This window comes from Arachis stenosperma, chromosome 7 (genome assembly GCF_014773155.1).
Source record: "Arachis stenosperma cultivar V10309 chromosome 7, arast.V10309.gnm1.PFL2, whole genome shotgun sequence".
In the NCBI taxonomy this organism is placed as follows: Eukaryota; Viridiplantae; Streptophyta; class Magnoliopsida; order Fabales; family Fabaceae; genus Arachis; species Arachis stenosperma.
The window spans coordinates 20,361,357-20,373,683 of record NC_080383.1 but is presented as its reverse complement, the minus strand read 5'-3'; the positions used below and the strand labels follow the sequence as shown (position 1 = coordinate 20,373,683).

Genomic DNA, 12,327 nt, shown 5'->3' with positions numbered 1-12,327 from the left:
GTTAACTACTTCAATTTTATAGTAAAATACATGCTCTACTAAGAAAAAGACAGAATTTGTAACTTGCTATCCTTTGCCTAGCAGACAAAGATTTACCTCCGTGGAAAGGATAAATTGTTTGGATTGACATGAGAGTCCAACCACATTGCCAGTGGCGGAGCTTAGTTCAGACAAGGGGTGGCCATGGCCCCCCCAAACTTTTATTAAAAAAATTAGTAATACTTTTTCAAAAAATAAAAAATAGTTCAGTTGGCTCAAATATTTTATTATGACTTAAAATATCAAAGTTTAATCTTCATCTCTTGCTTTTATTGTACAATAATTTTTAGTTTTAAACATTCAAAACATATTGGATTTGAACGGAATTGACTGTATTTGCATTTCGCAGCTCTCTATTCAATAAGCAACACTCCCTCTACGTTTGAGTTCAAATATAAAAAATTAGGTATTTTTTATTTATGTAATTTAATATTATTTTATATTTTACTGTTTATTTAATTTAATTTTTTATATGATAATTAGAATATTCAATAAGTATTGATATTATTGTATTTGTCATTTTAATTTCTTTTTTACATATTTTACTGGATATATATTCAAATTTCTATATAAAATAGTCATAAAAAATCAAAGAGTTGATGATGCATTTTTTAAGAAGAAGGCTAATATTCAAGAAGGAAAACATATAACTTTTACAATATCAACACCTGTAGATAGTTCTTCTACTTTAATGAATCACGAAAAAAGTAAGATACAACCTTCAAAAGTTTAAAAAGTTACATCTGATGAGTTTGATCTTAATTCTTTAGAACGATACCCTGAAAAATGGCTTCCAATTTGGCAATATTACCCAAATCAGAGAAATGTTAGACGAGCTTATCTTAAATGAGATCTATATCAAAAGTATCTTGAAAATTATCTTCTGTCTGGCCCCCCAAAATTTCGTTTCAAGCTCCGCCACTGCACATTGCATTGCCAAAATTCACACTGTATATATTTGAAAGAGGTTGACCTCCTTGCTTCTGTCATGTTACAATTCTCTTGCCGCTGAGCTCCCTTTCTTCTCGGTCCAGATAACAGAGACAAAATATAAGATTGGTGCCAACAATTTATCATGAAAGAAAGAAATCATTAAGTCGAAATCACTAACTAATACTACACTAACTAATACTAATCCAATACTAATAGAATAGAAATGGAACCATTTTTCTATATTTTCTCCTCGGTTCTATTGCTACCGCGCGCTTTACGCAGTTGATCGGATCATGTAGATATCCCTTCAATACATAGGTCATCTAAAGGGTCTTGAAGACGCTCCAAAGCACAAAAGCCGAGTATCTAATCTGGATACTAGATATATGGCTAGCTATAGCAATGAAAGTTAGATTTGTGCAGGTTTAATAAATATACTAGCTTTACTACGTATTCCAATTTTATTCTCAAATTAGAAGGGGTGGTGTGTAAACTCTCCCACCTTTGTAAATTAGAATTCTCCCTATTAATATAATAGAAATCTATATATATAATTTTGATAATTTTGAATTTGAAAAAAAAAATTGAAAAGGAGGGATTAAGTATTCTAAAATGAATTCTATGATTTCTATTATATTGTTCTATATTATATTATTTAGAATTGTTAGATTAGGTTTTTATTGAGAGGAACAAATTCCGAGTTAATTTTGTTATCCAAATCAAATGGAAATATGTAATATCATAACATAATAATGGTATTATGTTATAAATGGAATCCATTTTTTGGATATTCTAAAAGAATCTATACGGGGTTGGTAAAAAACTTTTATGTGATTCGATAAAAGCAACATAATTTTATTATTGCTAATTTTATTCATGTTATTCGATAAATAATGAGACAAAACATGATGGAACATTTTCTAAAAAATACAAGAAAAAAATAAAAAATGATTGGGTGAGGAAAAAAATGAAGAAAAAAATAAAGAAAGAATATTTATTGAACTGTTGGAATTACTTCGATATTTCTCTACTTTTCTATTCTTATAGTTTTTGTAAATCCATACGACTTTTGTTCTTATCTTCCCTTAAAATAAAATTTTTGAACTATTCTTTTCTTTTAGAGTTTTCTTGATTCAATTTCGTTAGTCATTCATCATCAATATTCAATTCATAATTATAGATGAATATAGAAGGGTTTCGTTTTTGAATCCCTATCGAAATTGACAATAGCAGAACAAATTTGGATAACTATATTTATAGTTAGTTTCTAGATAATTCATTAACATCTAATATATAGTATCACATATACATGTATTTCTTCTATACCGTAAATCAATTGTTCGTGTATTCAATTGGATTCGAGAAGCATTCTTTGAAACCCTTCAAAAGACTTAAAAAAAAAAAGAAAGAGTTGCCCTTTAGCTATTATATTTGAATTTTATTATATACACCCTAGCTTGACTCCTCTTTTCATAAGGATATTGAATAGTTACGGATAAACGATTTGCGTGGGATAAGGTAATCATAAATTTTTTACCAATGTATCATGCAGCTCGGATTGTTTGTTGACCATAATTCATGAACCCAGTTACCATAAGGAACATATCATGAATATTTATGAAATAATTTTTTTTGTTTTTTTCTCTTATTTGAGGCAAGTTACAAATCTAGAGGATCTATATTTCACAGTGAAAATAGTTGAGACGAAGTTATTAATAATAGATTGCCGAGAGAAATAGGTAAAAGAAATTTTCACCCAAAGTTTAATAATTGATCCATTCTTAGCCTAGGCAAAGTCCATCTTACTGTGATATAAAGGAACAAAAATAAAATAAGTTTTAACTAATGTGATAAAGATATCAATTGTAGTTCCAAAATTCCATATGCTTTAGTTATTTCAAAAAAACATAGAAATGAATAGATACAAAAGGTTATTAACAGGACTCTGGAATAATATTTTCCTATCCAAGTAAGTGGTATGCATACCTCACTTAGGCTAAATATTGCTATAATAATTCTTTCTACTCTAATATTGAAATGTCTTCACATAAGGCTTTGTATGGGTTGCTGCCCACACTATTCCGGGATATATAGGTCGCACATCTCCTATTCAATATGTTGATGATTTATTGTGTGTGCATGAAGCTTTGGATAAGGAGCTTGGGTATAAGCTGCAGAGGGCGCAGAAATGCATGAAAAGAAGGGCTGACTTTTACCATCGTGAAAAGGTTTTTGAGGTGGAAGATTGGATTTTTCTAAAACTTTAGCCATATAGGCAGGATTCTGTGCTTGCTCGTGGTAATTTGAAGCTAAGAAAGAGGTATTATTGTACTTTTAAGGTGATGCAGAAGGTTGGAGCAATTGCATATAAGTTTGAATTGCCAGAAGGAAGTGCTATTTACCCGGTTTTTCATGTGTTCCTACTGAAAGAGTTTAAGGGTGCACCTATCCCTTATATTACCATTCATGACCTTCTACTGACACTCCTATTTGAACCACTGTCTGCCACGATTATCGATAGTTGCATCCACAGCTTGATGATAATACCAAAGAAGTGCAAGTCTTAGTGGAGTGGTAGGGTACTCCCTGAGAAGAGGCAACTTAGGCTAGTTAGGATAAGCTTCAAAGGCTGTATCCTAATGAAGATCTTGAGGACAAGGTCATTGTTATGGGGAAGAGAGTGATTGATACGAGTCCAAGTACCAATCCTAGCCCAATGGAGGAGACTATGGACGATGAAGGGATAATTGGGTCGAGTAATTCAAGTCCACAGCAGAAGAACAAAAGGTAAAGGAGGCAGCCAGTTTGGATAAAGGACTACGAAGCGTGAAGGAATGCATAGCAAGGGAATAATACTTGAGATAATAGAAAAAGTTAGTTATGTAATTACCTAGTGGAGAGAGTCATATATAGTAAGAAATGGAGTCACAAAGAGATGCAGAAAATATTATATATCCTTGAGAAGTCTCCCTTACTCAAAAAGAGAATTATTGTCTTATCTTCACCATCCATATAATTTACACATATTTCTGTTAATTCTTCTTATTTGATATTATTTCTTATTATTGTAATTCTTTGTGTTAATTGTTGATTCTAAAATTATTTTATTGGTTCATTGTCAAGGAGTACCAAGTGGAATACCACCATATCGTATCCTTTACCATACGTTACTAGCAGTTTGTGTGGTCAGCTCATTCTCTTTCAACTCTATTATTCCCATGAGTTTCACATTCTCATCTCTAGCTAACTTTTTTAATATTTTCTGTCGTTCCCTTATTTCCACTCCCTTCACATTCCAAATAATAAAATAAAGAGTAAAAGTGACAATTAGATCCTCAAAAATGTTGAACTTGGACTATTTAGTCTTTGAAGAAAAAATATTAATTAGGTATTCCAAGATAGTAAATGGTGGACATGTATGTCTTTCTGGTAATGAATAGTATGAAACAAAATGGGATTGTTCATGTATTTCATTATTTAGAACGGTGCATGTCTCGTTACTGTCACATTAGCATAAAAATGATATAGTTTTGGACACTGAAATATTTGTTATCTTTTGAGTTTTCATATACTCTTTATCAACTACTCTCTATATATCACAAATCCTATTAAAACAAGTGAAGTTTCGCTCCAAAAGTTGTTATCTATATGACTATCATTCATAGATAGACATGTCAGAGTAGTTAACAGTATATATAAGTATTACCGTTAAGTTTTAGTTGATGAATTGATAGAAGGACATCATGTGTCCATAGTTTGCTATCCTAGAGGACAAATTGGTACTTTTTTTCTTTAAGAACTAATTAGTCCGAAATCGAAATCTTCATATGTAAAATACATTATACACCTAACAGTGTCTTCAATCAACTGCCACTTTCGTCTTCACCAATCTCTTGATTAAGTTGACATAGAGTTTTAACCGACGGATTTAACCGACGATAAACTTGAATTTTAAATTTTTTAAAATTGTTTAAAACTTAATATAAAATGTTAAATATATAAATTCAATAATTTCTAAACTAATAAATCAGAAAATACAACACTAATTAACTCAGAAAATAATTCACTTAGATAATAATAAACTTAGAAAATTAACAATAATAAACAATAAGTCAATAATTAAGTCAGAAAATAAACAAGTTAAGATTAATGATAAACCGCTATTTTACGATTTATTTTGTATTGAATTGAGCAGATTTTATCCATTATTCTCACACTTATTCATATAATTCGCATGTTTTACATTTTCCTTCCTAATTTTGTGCTATAATTAAAAACATGCTTCTTTGGCTTTAAATTTGCTAATTTTAATTCTCTCTTATTACCATTCGATGCCGTGATATGTGTGTTAAGTGTTTTCAGGTTTTATAGGGTAGTAATGGCTTAGAGAATGGAAAGGAAGTATGCAAAACTGGAAGGAAGACAAGAAATTGAAGTTTTGAGAAGCTGATTGCGATGCGCACGCATGGATGACGTGTACGCATGACTGAGCCAATGTCCAAGTGATGCGCACGTTTGGCTGACGCCTATGCGTCGCAGTGAAAAGTCCAGCGACGCGAACGCGTGACGAGCGTCACGTGCTACAATTTACAGAAAACATTGGGAGCGATTTCTGGTCTGCTTTTGACCCAGTTTCAGGCCCGAAAATACAGATTAGAGGCTGCAGAGTGAAGCTGGAAGGGAGGATTCATCCACTTTTCATATTCACATTAGTTAGGTTTAGATGTAGGTTTCTAGAGAGAGAGGCTCTCTCCTCTCTCTAAGTTTAGGGTTCTTCTTTCGATTTCTCCTTAGGTTTAGGTTCAATCTTCCTTTAATTTAGTTTTCTCTCGCTTTTATTTGTTTAAGCACTTTAGTTCATCTTCTTCTCTCGATAATTTTCCATTTTCGCCATTTTTATGTTTATGAGCTATTATTACGTTTGATTTCTTCTAATGAAGTTTATGTTTTCTATGTATATTGTTGCTTTCTTTAACTGTTAGTCATTGATGTTTGCAACTGGTTGTTTAGACTTAGTATTGCTTGTTAATTAGAATTTAAATTAGAATGTTGTACTCTTAGCTTGGATTGAGTAATTTGGAGACTCTTGAATTGTCAAAGTCTCTTGTTGGTTGGTGATTGAAAGTTGCTAGTTGGCTTGAGCTTCACTAATTCTAGTCTTTGATTAGGACTTGTGAACTCAAGTTGATTTACTCACTTGACTTTCCTTCAATTGTTAGAGGTTAACTAAGTGAGAGCAATTTGCAATTACCACCACAATTGACATTGATAATGAGGATAGAAATTTCAATTCTCAACCCTTGCTAGGACTTTTCTTAGTTATTAGTTTATTTTCTTGTTATTTACATTCCTTGCTTATTAAACTCAAAACCCAAAAAGATACAATCTCATAACCAATAATAAATATACTTCCCTGCAATTCCTTGAGAGACGACCCGAGGTTTAAATACTTCGGTTAATTTTATTGGGTTTGCTTAAGTGACAAACAATTTAAACATTGACTGAGGATTAATTGTTGGTTTAGATCTATACTTGCAATGCGACATTTTTGTGAAACTCTAGACCGACGAAAACCCTCACGTCAATTAACTCAGACAATTAACAACAATCAACTAATTAATCCAAAAAATAATTAACTTAGATAATAGTAAACTTAGAAAATTAACAACAAGAAACAATAAGTCAATAGTTAACTTATAAAATAAACAAGTTAAGATTAACTTAGACAATTAACAACAATCAACTAATTAACTCATAAAATAAGTAACTCAGATAATAATAAACTTAGAAAATTAACAACAATAAACAATCAGTCAATAATTAACTCAGAAATAAACAAGTTAAGATTAACTCAGACAATTAACAAAAATAAACTAATTAACCCAAAAAAGAATTAACGTAGATAATAATAAATTTAGAAAATTAACAACAATAAATAATAAGTCAATAATTAACTCAGAAAATAAACAAGTTAAAATTAACTTAGACAACTAACAACAATTAACTAATTAACTCAGAAAATAATTAACTCAAATAATAATAAACTTAGAAAATGAACAACAATAAACAATAAGTCAATAATTAACTCAAAAAATAAATAAATTAGGATTAACTTAGACAATTAACAACAATCAGCTAATTAACTCAAAAAATAATTAACTCAAACAATACTAGAACAAAAATAAGAACAATACAGTTGAGAATCTTATACTTACAGTAATTAGAACAAAAATTAGAACAATTAACTCAGCCAATGTTCTTACTTGAACTGATATCAAATTACATAATTTGAGTTTCATGTTGTATTTCACAACTTTCTTATAAGTGCCTATTCCATTTTTGATATTAACGTAATCCAATTAATAAGAGAGTAAGATACAACTCAATAATAACTAACTACACCAAATTAAATAAATTATCAAAATCTACATCAACATTTAAAATTAAAAAACTAAAAAATTCAGTATAAAAAATTTATGGAATAAAAACTGAAAAAAAATTAGTGAAAAGATTAGTGAACTCAACCATACTGTAGAAGCAGAACCAAGAATACGACGATGGAGAAATCACGAGAAGAGGAAGTAGAGGACGACAACGTTGCAGAAACTAAGTATAACTAACAGCGAGAATGCGAGATGGCGAGAACGTATAAACCACGGACCATGGTCACTGAAAAAAGGAGCGAGATAGGGTTAGGATTTTTTTATTTGAAATGAAGTAAAAGCAGGGATGGAATAGGAAGAGGGATGAAAGCAACCTACCTGAGAGAGAGAGAGAGAGAGAGAGAGAGAGAGAGAGAGAGAGAGAGAGAGAGAGAGAGAGAGAGAGAGAGAGAGAGAGAGAGAGAGAGAGAGAGAGAGAGAGAGAGAGAGAGAGAGAGAGAGAGAGAGTTCACGGTTTGAATTTAGGGAAAGATTATCGTCGGATTTATTAACAGATAAATCTGACGGTAAATCCGACATTAATCTCAGCGCCAATTTTTTTTCAATTATTTCTGACGAATTTATCGTTGGAAAATCAAATCCAAAGTAACTTTTTTATCCGACAAATTTATTACCAAATCCGCTACTAAACCTGCTACTAATGTCTGATACTAAATTTAATGATAAATCTGATGATATTCAGCATTTTTTTTTTTTGTAGTGATATATAATATTGGAGGAGGGAACTAGAATCAGAGTGTTTTTTTGTTTTTCTTTTTTTTTTATCAAGTTACATCTTAACATACATACTCCTTTTTCTTTTTGTTGGATTCCATATAAACACTCCTAGTCATACCTAGGATTTGAACCGTGATACACCTTCTAGCAACATGTTCTAGGCTATGCTCTCCCCGATGTTGGAAGCAATTGGTTTCTGCTTCATATATCACTCCAAAATATTAGTGGTTAAAAATTTATTCCATTAATTTAAGATAAATTCTTTGATATTTTTCTATTTGGTGTCGAATTTATTTAATTTATCTTTTAAAGTAAGTACGTATTAAGTATTTAGAAATTATTTATTTTTATATTTTTAAATTAAATATTAATTTTTAATTTTTTTAAATAAATTAGACAGGTACATATAGACAACATAGCAATAAGTGCACTTAAACCACGATAATGGTGCCATTAGATAGAATAATAATACGTATATACTAAAATTAGCCACAAAAATCAGTCATCAGTATAAAATATATGTTAAAATATAAATACACAATAAAAATAAATTAAATCACACATGTGTTTATTCACAAATACATTAATGACTTATTTTAATAACTAATTTTAATGTACAAATAACATTTTTACATTATATATGTACATGACCGTCTCAAAACTAGATCATATAATCAGCAACATAATAATGTACTTTGCTAGGTCTATTATAGATCAAACTAACAATAGAAAATATAGAAAAAAGAAATATTCATGGACTATGTATAGTGGTTGAAGCTATGACTTTGAAACTGCTTCCCTTGAATCGAGCCAGCACTTACTTAAAGAAAGTTGAGAAACTCTTTCATGGTTGTTTGACGATTATAACAGGACACTTTGCATGCTTGGCACAGTGGTCGCTCACACTTCCAAGGAGTGTTCTGCAATTGAATAAAGAAAGCTACTTAATTATAATAGATTTCATGTACGTGTATTTATTACTGTTATGACTTTTTACTATATATATCATCAATAATGTTTGTAGATAATAAAAAATTATTCTAAATAATTTAAAATTATTTTATTTAGTATTCATCAATGATAGCTAAAATAATTGTATAATTTTAAACGTATGTTATGCATATAAAATTATAAATGTTATATTATATAAAGTAATTTAAATATTGTCTCTGCAACATTGTTGATATATCATTTCATACACAAATAAGTACCTGCCTGTGGATAAGTTCAAAAGCTAAAAGTTATTTCACAAACAAAAGTGCTATTGTACATCAAAGTCAGCTATTAAAATCAATTATCAATATATTTGTGTATAAATATATGTGTGATTTAATTTATTTTTAATGTATATTTATATTTCAACATATATTTTATACTGATGACTAATTTTAATGACTGATTTTGATGTACACGTAGCATAACTCTTTTGAAAATATTAGCTTTAGTTCACCTCTTGAAGAATCCATAACCATGGCTTCCCATGACCAAAGTGTCAGCATCTAACTTCTGCACTGTACTGCAAATTACATTCTTTGCATCTCCCATCTCAATTACTCTCTCCATAGTTATCTAAGCGCAAAATTATAGACATAGCCACAATGATATTAATAGAATGGGGGAAATGGACACATTATAGTAGAAGAATTTCTGAATAAAGAGGCTTATTACATCGGTGGCGTTCAAATTTCTGCAAATGGCTTCAGCTTTATCCATTACTGAATTAGCAAGCTCCATACTGTACTTTTCCATAGCAGCAATAACTTCAGGGGAAAACACATACCCTGTGAAAAATGATCATATTGCAGTGCCTCTCTGTCAGACAAAACCTCAAAATAAGAAGGAAAAGAATATAATATAAAAGGTAGTTTTTCTTTCAAAAAATGATATAAGTACACAACAAAAATGTTTTAAGTCAAGGTATACTCTTTCATTATATGTGATTTGCATAATTTTTTTATATTTTAAGAAACATTACAGAAAAATTATAAGCGTTCAAATTTTTATGTTAAATAAACAAAAAAAAATCAGTTATTCACTTATTTGTATGGTTAATAAACGTATTTTTGTTTATTTTTTATAAATATTTAATAAAGTTTAATGTTTTTTACTAATTTTATACAATTAAAAATAGTTAACTTAAGAAAAAGTAAATATAAAATAAACAAAAATTAAATAAATATAAAAATAATATTTAATTAAATATTTTAAATTATATATTGATTAAGAAATTGAATATATGATGATTATGTAATATATTTTTAAAAAAATATAACATATAACAAGAAGTAGCTTGGTATAGTGGTAATTAAATTGATCTCCATCTCTCAAATCTTCTACATATAGAATTTTTAAATACGTATAAACCCAAAAAAAAATAATTAAGATATATAAAATATAATATATAAATATACACATATATGATTGATTAGTGTGTGTATATAATATTTTTCTAAAAAATTGGTATAAAATTCTAAAAAATATAAATCCATCCTGCAAAAGGCCTTAGACTTAGTAATCAATTGTAATGGAAGTATGAATTTCACTTAGAAGTATTTCATGGTGTGGGAAGAAAATAAAACCTGCAGTGTCGAAGGAGCAGATAGCAGGAGGAGGCTTGACATGGAGCAGAAGAAGCTTCTTTTTGTTGGTATCTGAAATAAGATTGCTTAGGCACCATGACAGTGCATGCATGCTTTCCTCACTCTGATCCACAGCCACCATAATCTTTTGCTCTTTCTTTTCCATTTTTTTTTTTCTTAGCCAAAGTAATCAAAGAAATGTGTCTGGATTGTTGGAATGTTGGCCTTATAATAAAAAGTGTGGATAAGGGAAGGAATTGAGATTATGTACTATGATGTGCTTGCTAGTGTTATCTAGTAGCACAGTAGCTACTGGTTTTTGACTTGTCACTCCTTTTGCCAAGTGTTTTTCAGACACTGACATGTTAGCACAACGACATTAGATATTTTTTATAGTGAAAGTATAGGTTAAAATGTGGTCAACACTTAGTAAAAAAAAATGAGTAATCTCATGCTATTAGATGGAATCTCACACTATTAAAAATACCAATAATAATTAATTGATGGCTATAAATTACAAAATTTGCTCGCTTCTAATACTCCTTTAAATTAAAAGTTACTCAAATAAAGATGATAAAAATATTTTTTTATAAAAAATTTTGTATAAAAGTGTTATTTATTTATTTGGACATATTTTAAATAAAAACAATACTTTTATAACATATTAAAATCTAACTCTACAATTCATCATATACGAATAAAAAAAATATTACATAAAAATAATTATAAAATCTTCATTAAAGTATTCACCTTTCATATTTTAGAGTTGTGAATTTGTGTAATATATATATATATTTTAAACAATTACTAGTACAAGAAGCCTATGCTAGAAAGGATTTAACTTGCATATATTTTTAATGAAAAAATTATGAAAGAAATGTAAAATTTAGAGTAATATCTAAATCAATCTTTAAAAAAAATTAATTTTTAATAAATTTTAATTATCAAATTAGTCTTTAAATTTTAGTTTGATTAAATAAATTAGTTTTCACATTAAATTATTTATTTATAAAAAAATTGATGTGAAAATGTTAAAAGTTTTTAGGAATTGTTATGTTTTTATTAAATAATGATAAAGATTAATTTAGCATGGCAGTGTTTAAAATATGGTAAACCACCAAAGTTTTACCACAATCTGCTGGAACCTCCTCTTTAATATCATACTCAATATCATTTTCCTTCTCGAACTTTTCACTTCGATCTTCGTGGTTTTCTTCTTTAATTAGAGTGATAACTCTTCGGTTTGGGCAATTAACAGTAATATGCCCAAATCCTTGACACTTGAAATACTTTCTATTGGATTTAGTAGAACGAAAAAAAAGTTGTGCTCCTTAGTGGTTGCTGAACCTTTTAAAGGACTTACCTTAGAGAATTGTTGAGAAGTCCATTTCTGCTTTGGAAAATTAACCACCCCCTTTCTTTTGAGAAGTGATTGTTCTTCTTCAGTGTTATTTGCCTTTCAACCTTCAACGCTAGTCTTATAACAACATCCAATGTGTCCAGAATGGTTGTAGTTGAACAATATTTGTAATGTCTTCATTAAGCCTTCTGAGGTAGCGAGCAATAGTCTGTTCTTCGAGCTCTTGAATGTCACACTTCATCAGAAGCTCTTCAAA

At 29.3% G+C, this 12,327-nt stretch overlaps 1 protein-coding gene across 1 annotated transcript; it reads right to left on the bottom strand.

The window, feature by feature from the left end:
• Positions 1–8,699: 8,699 nt before the first annotated feature.
• Positions 8,700–10,978, bottom strand: LOC130940862 (universal stress protein A-like protein). Its single transcript, XM_057869132.1, has 4 exons — positions 10,712–10,978; positions 9,801–9,913; positions 9,583–9,701; positions 8,700–9,052 (listed from the first exon to the last, which is right to left on the bottom strand). Exons 1-4 carry the CDS (start codon positions 10,875–10,877, stop codon positions 8,977–8,979), a joined length of 474 nt encoding a protein of 157 aa, XP_057725115.1. The 5' UTR covers positions 10,878–10,978; the 3' UTR covers positions 8,700–8,976.
• Between the last annotated feature and the right edge of the window lie 1,349 nt (positions 10,979–12,327).